This window comes from Labeo rohita, chromosome 24 (genome assembly GCF_022985175.1).
Source record: "Labeo rohita strain BAU-BD-2019 chromosome 24, IGBB_LRoh.1.0, whole genome shotgun sequence".
Taxonomy (NCBI): Eukaryota; Metazoa; Chordata; class Actinopteri; order Cypriniformes; family Cyprinidae; genus Labeo; species Labeo rohita.
In genome coordinates, this window is record NC_066892.1 from 3,888,645 (window position 1) to 3,910,634 (window position 21,990).

The following is a 21,990-nucleotide window of genomic DNA, read 5'->3' on the forward strand; positions in this document are numbered from 1 at the left end:
CTGTAGTAATTTGTGGAAAATACATTATTATTCTATTAAACACAATTATAACAATAAAATGTTATAGAAATATTAAAAAGCATATAAAATATATATTACATTATTAAAAGCAGTAAAATGCTAATTCATATAATAAAATGTTCAAAAATAGTGTCCATATATATATATATATACACACACACACATATTTTTGCCATATAATTAAAAATGTCATAGAAATATTAAAAGCATATAAAATATTTAATATTACATTATTAAAAGCATTAAAATACAGTAATTCATAGAATGCCAAAACATAAAATGCATTAAAATACAATAATTCATTAAATTTCAAAAAAAGAATATATATGTATGTATATATATATATATATATTTATATATATGACATATAATTCATATAGTAAAATGCATATGTGTGTGTGTGTTTGTGAAATATATATATATATGTCACATAAATATATATATTTTTGTTGTTTTTTTGCCATAGAATTCATATAAAATGTTATATAAATATTAAAAGCATATAAAATATTTAATATAACGTTATTAAAAGCATTAAAATATAATAATTCTTATAATAAAATGTTCAAAAACAGTGTCCAAATATAAATATATATATATATATGAATATATTTTTGCCATATAATTCATATAAAATATCATATAAATATTAAAAGCATATCAAATATATATTACATTATTAAAAGCATTAAAATATAACTCATAAAATGTCAAAAAAAAAAAAAAAAATATATATATATATATATATATATATATGAGATATAATTTATATAATAAAATGCATATATATATATACAGTACTGTGCAAAAGTCTTAGGCCACTAGTATTTTCATCAGCTAAAAAATGGTTTAAAGTCAGTTAAAGTCGGTCTTTTGCTGTAGTGTATCAGTAAGAAATATCAGTTTACATTTCTAAACATTCATTTTGCCATTAATTATAATAATCCAGTGAGATTTTTGTATGGAGCACAGGCTGTTGTCAGACTCCTTGTGCAAACAGAGATCTGATCTCTCCATCATTCAATCCAGTCTGTCTTAAGAAACAGAAAAAACGGAGACAGACTAAATCCAGAAGAACTGTGGCAACATCTCCAGGATGCTTTAAGAGACCTATACCTACAAAGCTACAGTACTGTTAAAATTTTTAGGGAGTGAGGCACATAAAATGAGGATGCTGTCCCAAACAATGTCATAAACAGATTTTCTTTATCAAAGAACTTCTATTAACTAAAATAAATAAGCATTTGATGTGACCATCCTTTGCATTTAAAACAGCTTTTGCCATAGGTGCACTTGTGCATAGTTTTTCAGGTAGCTTTGCAGGTAGGTTACTTAAAACATCTTGGAGATGTTGCCACAGTTCTTCTGGATTTAGTCTGTCTTAGTTTTTCTGTTTCTTCATGTCATTCCAGAGACAGACTGGATGATGGTGAGATCAGATCTCTGTGTGGAGCACTGGCTGTTGTCAGACTCCTTGTGCAAACAAAAATCTCACTAGATTATTACAATTAATGGCAAACAGAATGTTTGGAAATGTTAACCGATATTTTTTACTGACACACTACAGCACAGGATAGAAATAACTTACTTTAAACCATTTTTTAGCTGGTGAAAATACTAGACACTAGTGGCCTAAGACTTTTGCACAGTACTATATATATATATATATATATATGTGTGTGTGTGTGTGTGTGTCAAATATATATACGTCATATAATATATTTATATTTGTTATATATTTCTGTGCTTTTAATTCTCTATAATTTTTTTTGCTTTGCTTTCTGCTTTCTTTATTCTATGTACAGCACTTTGGCCAACTAAAGTTGATTTTAAATGTGCTTTATAAGTAAAACTGAACTGAATATATATTTATTACAAAATCAGGATGTGATGGCTTTATTTAATGCAACGTGAGCACTTCAGAGTTTTTATGAATTTTATTTCTGAGGATCAAAGTGCATAACAATTTCAGTGTATTTCTTACAACTAAAATAATGTTTAAAAGTGTAAAAAGTCAAACACTGAAAACACCAACTTCTTCAAGTGTATCAAAAATATTAAAAACAAATTAAAAGATTACAAAAAGTCAGCCTAACTGGATGTAAAACATGGCAAAACTGCTCTGCTACATCAATGCAACATTTCTACGAAACGATAAAACTGAATCTGACACCGGAGTAGCTACTGACATCCAAACTGAGGGGGATCAAACTATCAAACCCCCCGTTAGTAGCATTAGTGTTAAAGTGTCAGCATTATAATCCATGTACAGTCCACAGTAAAAGCTCATTATGAGCAGCAGTGAAGAGCTGAGATCCAGACCAGCTAAAGCTGCACACCTGAACCGAGTCACTGTGAGACGTGAAATCCTGAAAACGGCCGCTGGAGGAATGAATCAGCTTCAGGACGCACTCTGAAACACAAGGCATTGCTGTTAGATGACTATGTAACTCACAAACACATTACTTTCATGTTATAAAGCAAAACAGCACACTAACGGTTTGATCCAACAGCGATCAGCCTTCCAGTTGAGCAGAGACCGAGACACAGAGCCCAATCAGCTAAAGATTGTCCTCAAGACCTACAAAACAAAAAATACGCACAGAACTGATGATATTAATTGAAAAATAAAAGTGTGAGGAGAGAAAAGTGAGGTCCACAGTACCTGTTTTTTGTAAAGGCAGTAAAAGATGATCTCTTTTTCCACCGCGTAGCCGGTGTAAACCACAGTTCCTCTCTCACTAGGGCTGAACGCTGCCAGACTGGGTGGTAATGCCAGTACATCCTGATTAAAAAGACAAAAACAGTTCTTTCCTAGTCTTTTCACCTATAATAAACACATCTGAATGATCACAATCACAGCAGCTCAATGAGACCTAAGTGGACATAATATATGAAGTTCAGAGCATATTTATTGGCCTGATGCTCATGAATATTAATCACCTCTGGTGGGCTGGGCGCTGGAAACGTCAGCCAATCGAGCAGCTCACATTTATCCTTCGTCCAATCGGCAGCCCAGATGCTGACACGCCTGTCTGCGCTCACGGCCAACCAGAGCTCATTTCCATCCAGACCAAACTCCTTATACTAGAAGACATTTAAATGAGTACACATACATTAAATCATTTAGCAAGAACTGGACAATTTAAGGGAGGAAAAAAAAAATTAAAAATTTCTTGTGATTTTTTAAATTTAATTTAAAATGCAATAAAAATATTTGCCGGGATATCTGTAGGGTTGCACAGTTTGGCCAAAAATGATTATATATTAATATAATATTATTTGATTATATACTATATATCACTATTATTATTTGTTATACATATTATTATTACCTTTTTTGTTTGCCAAAAAGTTAATATTTTCAATTAATAGTACTCACAAATGCAACTGATAATAATAATTATAATGAATAATAAATTGTTATTTTTGTTGGTATTAATAAACAGTCATATTGATATATCAATTTTTCCTAAATACTCATGTTTTATACCTTACAGTGAAATATTACAAATTTAAAATTACTTATTTTACTACTTATCACTTTTAATTTTTACTTTATATTTATAATTTATAATTCTAATTTTGATTTATGATTTAAAGATTTATAATTTTATTAGCACTGTCAAATCGATTAATCATGATTTATATATTATGTGTGTGTACTGTGTATATTATATATCTACATATATATATATATATATATTAAGTGTTTATATATTATGTGTGTACTGTATATATATATATATATATATATATATTATAACTACACACATGCATGTATATATTTAAGAAAAAAAAATTATATTTATATCTGATTTATATTATACATAAATATCAATATATTATATATATTTCTTCAATATATACATGCATGTGTGTTTATTTATATATATACATAAATACATACAAAGTACACACACCTACATTATTTAAACAGAAACTTTTATTTTGGATGCGATTAATCATGATTTATGGATTTGACCACACGAAATTGTAATATTACTGATAATAGCAATAATTATTTTTTTAAATAATATTTTTTTACTTAAATTCTTTTTACTTAAAAAAAAATTAATATCATTATTGTCATAATAATAATACAATTATAAATACATTTTAAAATTAGAATTATAAATAATTAAAAAAAAATAATACAATTATAAAATAAAATTACAAGTAATCAGTAATAAAATAAGTAATTTTATTTTTGTATTTTATTTACTGTAAAATAAAAAAAAAATAGTATTTAGGAAAATTTGATAACAATATGACTAAAATTATTATTAACAATAATAACAAAAACAACAACAGCAATTTATTATTCATTATATTATAGTACTATTACTTAAAAATGTAAACAAAATACATTTTACTACTGTAATGTAAAATAAAACAATCAACAATTTGAGAAAAATAATTTTATTTTACGGTACATCTACACAATACTAATATTTACGGTTGTGCTACTTTCTTCATTTTCAAATGTTAAACCATTGTGAGATGCTTGCGTGTTAAAGAACGCAGTGCCACGCTTCACCCTGAAACACTTCGCCCATGTATTTATTTAATTAAATTTGCGATAATCACCCGACAATTAACCTTTGTGATAATCATGCTAAGCTATATCACAATTTCAGTTTTATGTAACACTTAAGTTACACTTAAAATGTGACAATGCCATTGAATATCTGTGTCTCAAATGCCGCAGTATCTCTTCTTACACGAAGTTTCAGATCTCAGTGTCTTTGATTCAAATTGATGTATTTTTAAGTGTGACATCAGTGTCCAAATACTTTGTGAGTATGGCTCACAATTCCACATCATGTTCCACATCACGTTCCACATCACACAGTGTTGAGTCATTTGCCTTGCAAAACAGAAAACCACAAACACACACAAGCACAAACCTGTTTGCTGGTGCACTGCACTGTAGTGATGGGCGCCCCCTTATGGTCACGGATGGTGCGTACAGTGACTCCAGTGACGGGACTGCTGACAGTAAGGAGACCATCACAACCACCAGACAACAGCACATGACCTACACACACACATACACACGCATATAGTGAACATAAGCACACAAACGCTCACATAAACACAAGGACTCACACACTGACCATAGTGCGAGTACTGCAGCGCACACACAGACGCAGGCTGAGGTTGTAGTTTCAGCTCCATCTCAGCCGAATCCAGGCTGAAGATCCTCACAGTCCCGTCACTGTAACCGCCCGCAACACAAGCACGCCCGCCGGGCTCATACGCACCCCTCGGAGGAGACCAACACACACATTCACAGCTCTGCAATACAGAAAAGAGACACAATTCAACAATAATTAAACGGAATGGAAAATTTATTTGATACTCAGAAATTGCCTGCATTCATTTGATCAAAAAATACAATAAAAGCAGTAAAATTGTGAAATATTTTTATAATTTCAAATAACTGTTCTCTATTTGAATATATGGTAAAATGTAATTTATTTCTGTAATGCAATGGTGAATTGTCTTCAGTGTCACATGATCCTTCAGAAATCATTCTGATATGCTGATTTGCTGCTCTAGAAACATTTACTTATTTCTGAACATTCACATAACAAAACTTGTATCTTTAGATGGATATATTATTCTCTTTTTATGCTCACCTGGTTCAGCACCTGAAACTGCACCAGCAGCTCGTGGCTCTGCAGCGCCCAAACTCTCACACTGCCGTCCTGCCCACAGGTGGCAAAATGCTGCTCATCTGGACTGCAAACCACACCGTTCACCTACAGTGTGAACACAAACTTGAGCATTAGGGAAGAAGTAGTGTTTCTTTTAGAACCATTTCACCTTTTCACCTTTGCAAAACTTTCAAGGACTTTTCAAACTACTTTTCTGATTTTTAAGGACTTCAATCAGAGTTCGCACTAATCAAACAATGTCTTCTCTTTCAAATTCTAAAATGTATTAATATAACAAAATGGCAAAAATAAAGTGAAGCACATGCAAAGTATTACTACTGAAATATTACAAAGTATACTACACTTTTACTATAGTCAAACAACTGTTAATTTTAATATATATTCTTTCTTTTTTCTTTGTTTGTACTGCCTTAATGGTATGATGATTTCTACTGTTTAAGAAAAAAAAGAAAAGAAAAGAAAACCGTTCCAAAATCCTGATCTGAAACAAATGATTCACCATATGCACTCTGAAGTTGTGAACTGAATCAAATTATTCGAATCTGCTCCGAAATCCTGCTCTGAACAATGATTCGCGAATCATCATTTCAGATCAGGACTTGGAGCATGAATCACGAATCATTTGATTTGAATCATTCAGTTCACAAAATGATTCACAAACTCCTCTGATCTAAATCAAATGATTTGCGATACGCGATTTGAAGTTCAGATCGCTTCGAAACAGTAAATCATTCTGCGATGCATTGATTTAACTGATTTGGAGTTTTCAAAAACTACAACTCCCATGATTCCACACTTAATCACAGTGTCATCAAACTACGCCTTTGGTTCTTTGTTTGTTTTGCATATGTGCCCTCTAGCGGCAAAAACTTATTGTGCCTTTAAGTGTGCCTTTAAGTGTTTGTGTGGCGTACCTTGCTCTTATGGCCACTGATCAGCCGTATACTGGTGCTGTCGGCCCAGTTAATGTACCACAGCGTTCCTGCTGTCGTACCCACAATCCCCATGTCCATGACTTCATCAAATGCTGCACTGACCACTGTCCCATCCAACAGTAGCTCTTGTTCCAGCTGCACCTGAGCTCTTCCGGAGACAAAACAAGCTCGTTTGAATTGCTTTTACAAAGTGAAAGACAAGAAAACAAGATATTTTCTATGGCAATTAGGACAAAACATGGACAGAAATAACAATTGTGAGTTTAATTCCTCATAAATGCAACTTTATATTTCACAATTTTTACCTGATTTCTCTCAGTTTTTAATTTCTCACATAATTGTTACTTTATTTCTCACAGTGTGACTTTACATTTCAGTTTAATATTCAGCTTTGCATCATGGGAACAAATTACATTTTACAAAATATTCAAATAGAAAGCAGTTATTTTAAATTGCAATAATATTTCACAATATTACAGTTTTTCCTGTATTTTTGATCAAATAAATGCAGCCTTGGTGAGCAGACAAAGCTGCTTTCAAAATCTCTTAATTGAACTTTAAGCATTCTTGAAGGAGAATAAGTGAATATGTGCATGCTTACCCATCATCCTGTGTTCTGTTGCGCTTGTTGTTTGTGTTACTGAGATTCTGGACTGAAGCTACAGACCACAGTCTCAATTTTTTGGTGTTACTTCCCGTGACCAGCTTGCTCCCACGACAAACTAACACACCTACACAAATGCACACAAAAACACGTTTCCTGATTATTCTGCTTCCCATCAACCCAAATCACAAATATGAGGAAAAACACACACACCTATCTCTCCTCCATCTGCTTCCCAGGTCACGAAGCAGCGCTGTGTGTTACAGTCCCACACACACACGTGGCCACTGTTTGTGCCCGTGTACAGGGTCCGGCGAGTGTTATAGCATAGCGACGTCACCTCTGCCTGTCCGACTGCATCAGGTAAGCCCACTTTCTGCACCTGCATTACAATAAAAGCGTACATATAGGCATGCTGAAGGATCAAATGTATGTTCATGCATACTGAGTCTGTATGTACCTGAAGTTCGGTGCTGTTATCCTGTGTTTGTATTCGAGTAAACACAACAGCACTGCTGCCGATGAGCGTCAGCTCGTTTGCAGTAAATGGACAGAAAGAAGCATCGTGCAGCGGGACGGCTATCTGTACGTTACAGAGAAGCTCAAATGATCGTGTGCTCCACAGCGCCACTACTGGCTCCGAAAAATCACCTAGGAGCATAATATACAGCACCATTGCAATTATCCATTATTATAAAAAACACAAAAAAATCTATAGTGATTCATGTAATTTTCATGAAATACACTACCAGTCAAAGGTTTTTGAACAGTAAGATTTTTAATGTTTTTAAACAAGTCTCTTCTGCTCACCAAGCCTGCATTTATTTGATCTAAAGTACAGCAAAAGCAGTAAAATTGTGAAATATTATTACTATTTAAAATAACTGCTTTCTATTTGAATATATTTTACAATGTAATTTATTCCTGTGATCAAATCTGAATTTTCAGCATCATTACTCCAGTCACATGATCCTTCAGAAATCATTCTAATATGCTGATTTGCTGCTTAAGAAACATTTATTATTATTATCAATATTTAAAACAGTTGAGTACTTTTTTTTCAGGATTCTTTGAAGAATAGAAAGATCTATATCATTCAAAAGCTTGGAGTCAGTATAATTTTATTTAGCAAGGATGCTTTAAATTGATCAAAAGTGATGATAATACATTTATAATGTTACAAAAGATTTGTTTTTCTATTTCAGATAAATGCTATTCCTCTGAACTTTCTATTCATCAAAGAAACCTGAAAAAAATCTACTCAGCTGTTTTCAACATAATAATAATACATGTTTTTTGAGCAGCAACTCATAATATTAGACTGATTTCTGAAGGATTATATGACACTAAAGACTGGAGTAATGATGCTAAAAAATCAGCTTTGAAATCACAAGAACAAATTACATTTTTAAATAAATTCAAATAGAAAACAGTTATTTTAAATAGTAAATATACTTCAAAATTGTACTGTTTTTGCTGTACTTTCGATCAAATAAATGCAGGCTTGGTGAGCAGAAGAAACTTCTTTAAAAAAACATTAAAAATCTTACTGTTCAAAAACTGTATAACATTTATAACAACATATGAATAACTGTTTTTAAATTAGCTTTTATTTTTATTTGCACAAGCTTAGATTAATTTATTTACACAAATTACAAGCATAGATGAATAAAATGTACAAATAAATTGAAGTCAGTGCAGTAAACAGTGGTATTTTGGTACAGAAATGTAACAACTAAGTGTAAAATAACACTATTGTGTTCACTTTTTTAATGATGTCTATATATTCTTTTATTATTTATTATTTATTTGTTTTAGTTTATTATGTTTCAGGGGGGGTTTTAAAATATATTTTATTTCATGCAATGAAAACGTTTTTCGTTTTAGTTGACTATAATAACCCTCAGATGCTGCTGATTGTTACTAAAGACTTCCAATATAAGTGCAAAATGACCAAAATATGTATTCTGTATTTAACCCAGAGTACTCCATTAACACAACCCCATAATTCAAAGCATGAAACACTGACCCACTGAGAGCAGGTACATGTCATCTCTGGAAAATGTCAAGCTCTGCACCGCCCCCTTGTGGTAGGACAGGCGATTTCTACAGGAGCCATCTGAAACATTCCATATGCAAATGAGGCTGCTGTGTGAAGCTCCGCCCCCTGACGAAGATGCAACAGTCTGTTGGGCAAAACAGAAAGAGGTTTCATTCAAAGAAGACTTTGTGATTGATATACAGTACTTGTAGTATATACTAAATTATGCATGTGTGTGGTACCTGTGCATCATGGGTGACGGCAAGTGTTGAAATCTCCTCGGTGTGGCCGAACCACTGTTTCTGCGAGCCTGTGTGAAGATCCTCAACGACGACAACACACCCACAGGAGTACACAAATAAACCTGCAAACAAATACACACAAGATTTAGTCACATACAAGTATGTACACATGCAAGGGCTGAAAATAAACAGGGGGTTGGGGCAAAAAATGGCACTAAATCAAGAAAAATGGTAGTGAAAGTGAATTACAATGACATTACATGACATTTTGATCTGTTCACGAGCATCAAAGATTTGTTTTCATATAAGAGTCAACAAGAGAGATATTTTATGTATTGAACACCATGAAAAAGTTTATACTTATAGTACTTATACTTATAGTATTTACCTGTGTCTGGATTCCAGACCATATTGTTACGCCCATTGCCATTATAACCAATCACAGCCTTGAGACTGAGCCCCGCCTGTCCTGAGGGCGGAGCTACTGCGGTCTAAAAAGAGATTGGTTGTTGTGGAGAAAACAGAGTGGTCTAAAAAGACACAGTATACAAATGTATCATACATAACAACATAATAATGAATAACTAAAGATATATACCTGATCTAGCACAGAAGTCTTAAAACGTGGAGTGAAGTGTTTATAACAGTCCGGACGGACTGCCGTGTGACCGTCTTGTATTTTCTCTGTCCTTGATTGGTTAGCTGGGAATGTGGGCGTGTCCTCATCGTTCACCCACTCTGTCACTCTAAGGAAGGAGGCGTGTTTGGGAGGAGGGGAGTGGGCACGGCCTTCAAAAGGACTGAGCTGCAGTTTAGTAGAATCGCACAGGAAACCTATAGAAGTAAAGCATTTGAGTTGTAATAGTGACACATGAATGAGGACAAACGATCATTAACACATACCTTCACTGTCCTTCATAGCACTGGAAAGGAAATTCATGACAGGTGGAGAGGAGGGCTGAAATAATGCCTTTCGAGGGCTCTCATTGGACAGCTCTGCTCTATTTAGCTCTGCCCAACTGTGAGCTGAAAAAAGAAATATTTGATTAACTTTGTTTTTAGTTTATATTTTTACAATTATACTTAAAGTGCATTAATTAGAATTATTATTAATAAAAAATTATTATTATTATTACTGACTTAAAGTAGTGTTAAAACATTTTATTTAATTTAATTTTGAAGGTCATAAAAATCTATTTTCTTTTCTTTACGGAAATAAATATATTTATTTTCTTTTAATTAAGTGGAATTTGATTTTGTTTAATTTGTGAGATTGACCTAAGCACTCACAATCTTCCAATAACAGACAATTAATATTTAGCTAATCATACCTGATTTACGAGGGGGGACTTTATTATCTGGAGACCTGGTAGGAAGAGAGAAAGAGTTTAACAACTAAAAAATCGTAATTACATCTAACAAATAACTACATAACAAATACAGCATTGTGAAAACATGAGGTCTTACTTGTAGTCTACAGCTTCCTGTGGAGGTGCCAGGAAGTCCCAGAAGAAGAGGGCGTCGCCTGCAGTGACCACACCCATCTGATCAGGTGTGAACCTCACCTGTCTGATAGGCTCTGAGTGACCAATGAACACCTGGAGGACAAAAGACACATTCTTAATCTCATTCAACATCTGAACATCTTCAAATCCAGTGTTCAAACAAACATACCTGTGAATTGACATCCAGGTGCATGTCATAGTCCCACACCTTTAGAGAGTTCTGACCCGCCGTCAGCAAATACTGGCCATCTTCACTGACCGCCAGAGACACACACGGATGCTTATGCACCTCAGACACCTGTAAGTACATGAATAATGATACTGAAATCTGAAATGTAATGTTCTTAGAAAGTGTTCGCACCTCAGTCTTTCACCTGTCTGAGCAGCTGTCCTGTATGTGTGTCAATCCAGAGGATCTTATTGGCGGATGTAGTGACGAGCAGGTGTGACAGTGATGTGGGTGAGAAACACACATTCAGGGCCGAGTCCAGCGTTGTGCTCTCAACATCCAGAATACTCACATCAACCCGGAGTAACTGCGACACACACAAATAAACACTAGTTAGCATGTACATTATGTCATAAATGTGACCCTGGACCACAAAAGCAGTCAAAAGTAGCATGGGTATATTTGTAGTAATAGCCAAAATTACACTGTATGGGTCAAAATGATTTTTCTTTTATGCCAAAAATAATTAGTCACGTTCCATGAAGCTATTTTATAAATTTCCTACAGTAAATATATCAAAACTTAATTTTACTCAATATTTTGATTTTTTTGCACCCTCAGATTCCAAAATTTCAAATAGTTGTATCTCCACCAAATATTGTCCTATCCTAACAAATCATACATTAATGGAAAACTTATTTATTCAGAAGTATATATCAACAAAAAAAAAAAAATAAATAAAAAAATAATCGACCATTATGACTAGTTTTGACTAGTTTGGTCCAGGGGTCACATATAGATTTGTTATTGTTAACTAAAACAAACTATTACAAATCATTTTAATAAATACATTTTTGAAAAACTTAAACAAAAATTAAAATTGTGGCCTTGGGAACTAATGGAAAAAAGTTTATGTTAAATAAAAAAAAAATGCTAAAACTAAAAGTGAAACAAAAATAAATTAAAGCTAAAGACATATTTACATTAATATTTATTTAGGAATATACAGATATGTAATATGCTAAGACATTTTTAGAAACAAAAACTAATAAAAATACATAATACTTATAATAATAATAACAATAGCCAAATTAATAAAACTTAAAACTAAAATTAAAATGAAAACTGAAAATATAAAATAAAAGTAAAAATAAATAAAAATAGTATAAAAATAATACTAACACTGGTCATAAATGACTGTTTTAAAACAATAAATTACACTTGAAATTAGTACATTTCAAAAAGAAAATTTAATAATAAATTTCAAACAATAAACAATAACTAACTAAAATCAAAGTACGTTTTTAAAAACTTTTTCAAATGCATTTATTTATTTATTTATTCATTGTCATTTCTTCTGGTTTTATTTATTTTTTGGACTTTTGGAATTTTTTTCTTTTTTAGGAAAGTGGTAAGTAGACAGGAAAGAAACAGCGAGAGAAGGACAATGGGATCAGGTCATGTGATCCAAATGCTCCTACATGTCAACAAATGCTATTCTCTGAAAAAAACATGGTTTTGATGTACCTCATTAAGTGACTGTGCCTCCATGATCGTGACAATGTATTCGGTCGGTCCGACCAGTGCTAGACAGCGGCTGTCAGAGCTCACAGCCAAAGTATCTGGGCCACGATTCACACCCTGTGCAACCACATTACCTTAGAAAAAATATCAGAATTCAGAATGCTGCTTCAACACAGATATTTCAATTCTCCTGAAAAGCATTAGCTCAAATTAGCTTATTTGAATGTGCTGTGAAGAGCAACTGATATTAAACGTATGATTTATATTGTGCCGTAAGAGCGCCCATTTACTCACTCAGAACACGGGCCACATGATGGTCATGTTGAGAAGAGTTATAAAGCACCAAGTATCCAAGTGCACCAGCGCTAAACAAACACTGACCATCGGGAGAATATATCACACACTCAACTGATCCACTGTGCTGCCTGCAAACACACATTATAATACACAATTATGAGAAATATAAATGACGTATGTGTGTTTTATGCAGTTAAAATACTGTTACTAAAATATAAACTACCGTTCAGATGCTTGGTGTTGGTAATTTTTTTTTTTTATGTTTTTTTTAAAGTCTCTTATGTTCAATAAGGCTGCATTTATTTAATCAAAAATGCAGTAAAATCAGTAATATTGTGAATAATAGGTATAATTTATTTCTGTGACGCAAAGCTGAATTTTCAGCATCATTACTCCAGTCTTCAGTGTCACATGATCCTTCAGAAATCGCTGATTTGTTACTCAAGAATCATTTCTGATTATTGTCAGTGTTGAAAATGCTTGTGTTTTTCATATTTTTTGTGGTAAATAATGATACATTTTTTTCAGGATTTTTTTTTGTATGTATAAAAGGAACAGCATTTATTAGACATAAAAATCGTTTTTTTAACATTATAAATGTCTTTAATGTCACATTTGATCGATTCAATGGATTATTGCTTAATAAAATATTAATTTCTTTTTAAAAAAAAGTGTATTTGAGAGTGTGTATGTACCTTTGCTGGGCAATTAGGCTTGATGTTTGGATATCAAACACTCTGACAGTTCCAGAGCTCGATCCACAAGCGAAGAGAGGCATGCTGGGATGGAACGCAACTGAACAGGGACTTTCATCATCATCAGAAACAAAATCATAGAGCTACAAATACAAATAAGAGATTGCTTTAATGTAATATCAGCCTATGTTTGGCATTTGAAAACATGCATTTATGTGTGCATTCATGTTTAAATAACAAACATTCCCATATCTGACCTGTTGCATGGTGTCCATGTCCCACACCCGTACAGTGCTGTCTTTGGACACTGTGGTGACCCGTCGTCTAACGCCGTCCACGCTAAAGCCCAAAACATTCGCCGTGTGTGATCTCATGAGTGTACGGTAACCGCGGGTATTGACATCCAGATATCCAAGATTCCCTGTGGCTGTGGCTGCTAGAACTCTTGAGCCATCTGAAGACACACACACTAAACTGACAGGCCCCTCGTGCTCTACAAACACAACAAAATCACAGTGATTCACAGAGTTAGTTTTAAGCAAGATAACTGGTTGTGAGAGTGACTGACTGGAGAGTACCGACCCGCCTCTAAGAAAACCGATGAGAAGTCAAGAGGCCACAGACGCATGAATCCATCCTCAGAACCAGTAACACAGAATTCATCACACACACTGATGCTGTTCACTGCAATACCGGCACCTGAAAACACATTTACAATACAGTCAATGTTAAATAGATAACAAAAAAATCTCAATTAAAGATTAAATACTACATTTATTTATAAAAAATAGATATTTTATTTTTTTCCCATTTTAATGAACTTTCAAAGAAAAAAATACATGAAACAGAATATTGGTCTGTGTGTGTTTAGTAGCTGATATTTTTAATAATTAATCAAATAATTATTTTTAAATAATTATTTAAAATAATTAATTCCACCATGCAAATTTAATTTAATTTAATTTAATTTAAAAACTGGGAAGAATTAAGGATTTGGATTCCCTGAATCAAATTCAAAAGTGAATCAAATCGTCAAAAATCTATTACTAAAAAATAATTTACTACAGTTCTCAATTCTGATTAAGAAGTGCCTATAATATATTTTAATTTAACTTTTTCCCATTTTGTAATGAACTTTTAAAGAAAAAAAATTATATGAAACAGAATATTGCTATTTTTATTATGCTGGAGACTACCAGTAAACCAAGTGTGTTTAGTAGCTGATTTTTTAAACATGTTGAGCATCAAAAATAATGAATAAAAATAATTATTTCACCATGCAAATTACATCTTTATTTAATTTTAATATCTTTAAATTTAATTTAATTTAATTTAGACTTTGTTGCAGTCTTCTAGTGGCCTAGGTGTGTTTAATAGCTGATATTTGTAAGAATTAATCAAAGAATAATTTTTAAATAATTATTTAAAATAATTAATTCCACCATGCAAATTACATCTCAATTTAGTTCAATTTAAACTACTGCAGAAAAACTAGGAAAAATTAAGGATTTGGATTCCTTGAATCGAATTTGAAACTGAATCAAATTGTGAAATGTCTAAAGACTAATTTTTCTTTTGAAAACATTTTGAGGCCTTTTTGACACATATTTAACAAGGACACTGAGAAAGTAGGAAACACACTGTGGGAGATGTATTTAGGAATGATCCAGTGCAACTAAATTCTCACCTGTGCTAAAGGTCTGTTTCTCCCTTTGGTGGGCGTGGCTCTCCTGAGCTGGGAGGAGCCTCCTGATGTTTCTTATCGCCATGGTAACATAATCAATCTCCAGGATGTGACCACTCCTACTGCTCACAAACCTGTCCAATCACAAAACACCTCATGATGAGATCACAATCATCATTAATGTGAGCAGGTGTGTGTACTACAGTGATTTAAGTGGACAGTTGAGAGTTTGTTGTGTCTGGTCATTTGTCATAATGTCACGTGTTTCTGTGTACTCACAGCGTGCGTTCATCCACTGGACGGTCCTGAGTGTGTCCCTGCTCAAAGGCAAGGTCAGTAAACTCTAAATTGTGATACTGTCCCAGATTCACCGGACAAGAGCGTAGAGAACCGCCACGCACACGCCACAGACGTATGTTACCTAAACCACACGACACCATACTGCACACACAAACACATACTCACTTAAAATCTGGCAATATAACATTTGCATCAAAGCAAAATCCTACACTGAATAGCAATATAATTGTCTATGTATACCGTGTTTCATCAAAGAACGCTATCTTCATTGTCTGGATGTCCACATCTGTGTGTGCTTTAGCCAAGACTGGAACCACACTTCCTTCCCCCACACGCCGAGTGTTCCAAAGAACAACCGTCTAAATGATCAAATCGAAAAATTAAGACAAACATACACAAAATTAAAAAAAAAAAAAAACAGTTCTTTACATGCAAATCACTTACAGTTTTGTTGTGGCTGTCTTTCCCTACGCCACACAGCACTCCTCCACTCTGAGAGAAACTGAAACAACAAAAATATCACTTGACAGCTTGAGAAATCCAGCTGCCTTCGTGACAGATCTGTGTTGTATTTGTTTGTTTGTTGTACCTGAGCAGATTCAGAGCATGTGTGTGTGTAGGAATGATGGTTTGACAAACTCCTCCGCTGTAGCTCCAGAGACGAATCAGACTGTTTGCGCCCGTCTGAGCTGATGCCAACACCGTAGAAGTGGTATTTAATGCTAGAGCTGAGACCTAACAAACAACAGGAACACATCAACACAAAATTCAAGATCAGCTAAGCTAACTTAAAATGGTGTCTTTGATAACATGATGACTGTTATTATATAAACCAGTTTTTTTGGATGAACTGTGTTATACAAGAGCCAGGATACATACCGCACATTAATTAGACTCTACACTAATGTGACAAGTTGCTACATTGACATAATAATAGAATATTAAATTAAAATATATATATATACACTCCCAGTCAAAAGTTTTTGAACAGTAAGATTTTTAATGGTTTTTAAGTCTCTTCTGCTCACCAAGCCTGCATTTATTTGATCCAAAGTACAGCAAAAACAGTACAATTTTATAATTTAAAATGTAATTTATTCCAGTGATTTCAAAACCTGCATTTACAGCATCATTACTCCAGTCTTCAGTGTCACGTGATCCTTCAAAAATCATTATAATAGTCTGATTTACTGCTCAAAAAAACATTTATTATTATTACTATGTTGAAAACAGCTGAGTTGATATTTTTCAGGTTTCTTTGGCGAATATAAAGTTCAGAAGAACATCTGAAATAGAAATCTTTTGTAACATTATAAATGTCTTTAGCATTTTTTATTTAGCATTTTTCAGCCTTGCCAAATAAAAGTTATTTAAAAAAAATTATACTGACTCCAAACTTTTGAATGGTATATGTTACAAATGCTTTTTATTTCAGATAAATGCTGATATTTGGTAATTTCTATTCATCAAAGAATCCTGAAAAAAAGTACTCAACTGATAATAATAATATTAATAATAATAAAATATTCATAATAAAAAAATCAGCATATTAGAATAATTTCTTAAGGATCATGTGATACTGAAGACTGGCAATGTTCAAAAAAGTTTACTTTGATCACAGGAATATATTACAATATATATAATATATTACATTTTAAAATATATTCAAATAGACAACAGTTATTTTATATATATAAACAAATTATTTATTAATCAATCGTGACGTTTATCATGTTGCTATTATATTATAAAAGCAATAAGTCACTCAGAAAGCTGTGAGTTACAGTGATTGATCCATGGTTAATAGAGTTTGTTCCACTTTATATCATGCAAAATTGCAAATCACCACTAAACCTTGGTAAAATCTGTAATTTTTTAAAACTAATATTTAAGTGTGTGTGTGTGTTTGCGAGAAAGACCTTATCTGTGTGTCCGATAAAGAATCTCTGTTGTCCGGAGGAAACGGTCATGCTGACAATAATGGCATGACAAGGATACACAACTTCCTCTCCATCAGAACTCCACACAGCCTGAGAGAGACACAACATCAGGTAAAGCAATTAAAACCAATTATTAAATTCTGCAATCAATGTACTACATTTTGTTTTCCAGATGAAGCATTTTTGCTCCCCTAATTTTGTGTGTGTGTGTGTATCACTCACACATCTCATTGTAGCGCCTCCGAAGCCTACGATTCTGTTCAGCTTCAGAATGGGGTCAGGAAACAACTTCTGAAATATATACAGAGACCCTCCAAATGACCACAGCTTAGTTGTAGATACACACACAGCTTTATCATGTAAACCATGCTTTAACATGCATTTTACTCTGTCAGTCCGTGTTTATGTGTGATTAACCTGAGGTTTCTTCACTGGTTGGTCAGACGACAGAGAGACAGGTCGAGGAGAGCCTGCATTAATGACCTAAGAAACAACATTTAGATTGGTTCTTCCAAATGTGTTTATGCTTTTAAAAGAGCACAAGTTTTGTTCAACTGAGGAAGCTAATCTTATATTTACTTTACTTACTGTGATTTCCTCCTCACTGTCTGTTGTGTGACTATAGACGTCATCCTCGCAATGAGCGTATACGTGTACTCCAGCATCATCTGCACGCACTACTGTGACCTGTTCACTTGCCGTCGACCTTTGACCTGGTGACCCCGGGCTCTCTGAGCCTCCAGGGTGTGTATAATTCAGCTCAGGCAGATGCTTCGTCTGGATTGCTGAACGTTGCTTAGAGCGCTACATGGAGAGAAACAAGAGGAAGAGAAGCCATTATGGCTTGTAAATGTCAACATTAGTTGCACTGGAATGAAGTTCAACTGAAGTTCACACAAACACTCACTCGTGCAGGTTTGGGGGTTGTAATCTGCTGAATGAGGGAGACTCGGTCTTGTACAGGTTTACTGATGTTTACAGCACGACTCGCTTGTTTTTGAGGGCTCTTTTCGGCTGAGACTTCTGTGGAGTGAGCATACGGTTCAGTTAGGTAAAATGCAGTGTTGTATGCGATTGTGTATGCTTGCATTATCAAGACTTACTTTTAGTTTCACTGCTGGATCCTTTTTGTATGGAATCAAATGGTAACTTTGTTCCATCTGAGGGAAACCTGTCAGTTACACACAAGAGGTTTTATACTTGTAATTAACATTCCGAGACAATGAAATAACACTGGGATGTGAATCATTGATCTTGTTTAAATGCACATCAATAATTTGCAAATATACAGATTAGTATTCAGACTTCCAAATACATTTTATAGACAATATCCTGATTCCACAAATTCTGTAATATGCCTCTTTTAATTAGAAATTTGTTGCATGTAGTCATTTTATTCATAAAATAAACTAAAAGGATATATATGCACATGCTTAGTTGGGAAAAAAACTCAGTCCTTGGTAGTGTTGTCAGACCTTTTTAAATTGAAAAGTTTTTAAAAGCTTATTAAATTGTGAAAGTAGCAAAAAATTAATAACTGAGCATACTGTATAATGACAGCATCCTGAATCTCTCAGGACATAACAGCAGGAAAGGACACATGCATAAATAAAAAAATAAATAAATAAATAAATAAACTTGTGAAAAGAAAGTGAAAGAAAAAAATTATTTAAAAATAAATGCACATGTAAATATATATATATGCACATGTAAATATATATATATATATATATATACACACACACACACACTACCAGTCAAAAGTTTTTGAACAGTAAGATTTTTAATGCTTAAAAAAATGAAAACAAAAAAGTCTCTTCTGCTCACCAAGTCTGCGTTTATTTGATCCAAAACACAGCAAGGACAGTAAAATTTTGAAATATTTTTAGTATTTAAAATAACTGTTTTCTATTTGAATATATTTTAAAAATGTAATTTATTTCTGTGATTTCAAAGCTGAATTCTGAGCATTGTTTACTTTACAATATTTAAAAATTTTACTGTTTGCAGGCTTGGTGAGCAGAAGCAACTTCTTTAAAAAAACATTACATTACAAAAAACTTTTGACTGATAGTAATTATATGCGCTTACAACAATGTTATTAAATGAACAATTCACCCAAAAATTAAACTATACCTTTAAGCTTGCCGTTTATTTAAAAGAAATACGAATTCCTAGTTGTTCACAACAGGTTGGACTCACCTAATGTAATCATATAAGTCGTGCCAGCTCTGGCCTTTCAGCACAGGGAAACACATTTCTCTGGGCATCGGTGCAGTGCCATCTGGCAACATCAAACCAGACTGCCTGAACTCAGAAAATGACAGACCTACAAAAAATTATATAATATACAGTTAGTTAGACAATAAGCAACCATAACAGATAAAACCACACATGCACAATAAAGACAGAAATCTACCAGGGTCAAAAAGCAGGTCGCTGGTGATGATGTTTTTAACAGTCATATTGGCACAGAGTTTTATGCTCTTAAGGTGACTGTGTGTTCTGTTGAGGTAAACCGAGAGAACATGACGCAGATCCATTGTCAAGCACGTCCATCTTGTGCTCGGCGGAGCTGGGCCAACTAAACCTGAAATGCACAAGTTATCAATTGGTAACCACACAAACAAAAAAAAAAAACGCTTGCTGCGTGCAGAAAGCATCCTTAAAATAAATGGCAAGTGTGAGATACCTTGTTTAGCAGTACTGGCTGTATTCTCATACACTGAAGCGTGTGCAGCTCCACACAAAAAAGGAAACTGCAACCATGTTGCTGTCGACTTGAACTCTTTGAACATGTTAGAGAACGACACACGAATCGCCTGACCCTCCTGAATGATAAACACAAAAACAAAGAGTGATAAATCTGAAAAATCATCAAATGGCATTATTTGTGAAAATAAAAAGTATATGAAAGTCTGTATCATTACATAATTGTGCATATAAACTACACTTCTAACCTCAGCAGCGATGTCCAGGTGTACAATGAAGTGTTTGTTAGGGCTGGGTCTGAACAGCAGGTAAAGGTACCGGCCAGTGAGACCCAGAGACTGGCTGCTGGTTTTAGGTAAGAGGATGTAGTTACTGGCCGGTATGGACCCACGGATCCGGAAAACAGAACACTTCAGGCTCTTATCCTACCAATAAACAAATCAACATGATAAATACATGCATACAAAAACTGAATGCCAATGAGAATCCTCTGCAGCAACAACATCATATTATAGTTTTATGAGAAAGGAATACATTTCCTACCATGTATGTGGTGACGTCTCCCTCTTTGCTGACTTTCTTCCATTCTTCTATCTTCATGTGTTTGAAGATGTTCACGTATGGCTGCTGCCACAGAGCTGACAGAGAGATAGAGGCACATAAATCGATGCTGTATGTTTATTTTAGATACACCCCAGTCTGCATGTGTGCCGTACATGGTTGAAAGCACTGTGAGTGGGGGTAAGTTTAGAGTAAAACTGTAAAAACGTAAAAATAATAAATAATAGATTTAAAAGATTAAACTAAAAAAAAAATAATAATAATTACTGGATTGAATAAAATAAAATAGATAAATACACAAAATATTTAAATAAATAATACCAAAAACAAACAGTACAGTACTAGAATGAGTAGAAAAAAATTAATAATAATAAATTAAAATAAAATAATAATTAATCAATTATAAATAATAATTCTAATAAATTTAATATAATAAAAACAAAACATTTTCCAAATAATTGTACACATACTTACATTAATCTACCACAGTACATGAAAATACATAGCTGCCTTTTAAATATTAGGGGGTCTCTGACATCTAAAATATTGAAAACCCCTTGTGTATGGCATAAAATTTGTACTATATCTCAAATTATCTTATACTGGATAGGATATTGTGTTATGCTGCACTGTATATTGTTCATACTGGGCTGTACTATCTATTCAATCTTTTAACTAACAAATGAATTTAGTTCAGGTCCATTTCAGATGCTTATTACTCATTGAGTGAAGTGTTTTAATAGTTATTGTAATCTTACCTCTTGAAGACATTGTTTACTTCAGAGATCTGATTCACCTGTTGACAGCTAAGTAACGGATTGTAGCTCACAAACTACCACAAATTAACTGACTTCCGTCTCCTACGTGTCCACAAGGATTTTATCCATCACAACACCTCAGTTTATTGCCCTACAGAGTTTAATTTCCAGTTTTTGTCGTTGTTGTGTGGGTTTTGGAGGTCTGTGAGGTTGCTGTGTTGTTGATAAACCGCTCTGCTGCTCGCGCCGCAGAGACCGCCGCGACGCGTTCGAACGGCATGACGTCAGACGTACGTCATCGTGCCCAAAAACCAAGAA

General features: G+C 33.6%; 1 protein-coding gene across 1 annotated transcript; it reads right to left on the minus strand.

The window, feature by feature from the left end:
• Positions 1–1,943: 1,943 nt before the first annotated feature.
• wdr90 (WD repeat domain 90) lies at positions 1,944–21,920 on the minus strand. Its single transcript, XM_051098311.1, has 42 exons — positions 21,673–21,920; positions 20,897–20,991; positions 20,602–20,778; positions 20,334–20,472; positions 20,061–20,231; positions 19,844–19,970; positions 18,745–18,812; positions 18,549–18,664; positions 18,230–18,445; positions 18,059–18,124; positions 17,864–17,932; positions 17,621–17,731; positions 16,291–16,436; positions 16,146–16,203; positions 15,942–16,060; positions 15,681–15,842; positions 15,405–15,535; positions 14,300–14,416; positions 13,975–14,210; positions 13,718–13,860; positions 13,020–13,150; positions 12,729–12,859; positions 11,407–11,568; positions 11,202–11,330; positions 10,995–11,125; positions 10,859–10,893; positions 10,431–10,553; positions 10,126–10,361; positions 9,916–10,018; positions 9,528–9,649; positions 9,274–9,430; positions 7,705–7,895; positions 7,458–7,626; positions 7,242–7,371; positions 6,620–6,788; positions 5,667–5,789; positions 5,142–5,322; positions 4,932–5,062; positions 2,965–3,108; positions 2,687–2,806; positions 2,520–2,602; positions 1,944–2,434 (listed from the first exon to the last, which is right to left on the minus strand). Exons 1-41 carry the CDS (start codon positions 21,683–21,685, stop codon positions 2,579–2,581), a joined length of 5,322 nt encoding a protein of 1,773 aa, XP_050954268.1. The 5' UTR covers positions 21,686–21,920; the 3' UTR covers positions 1,944–2,434; positions 2,520–2,578.
• Between the last annotated feature and the right edge of the window lie 70 nt (positions 21,921–21,990).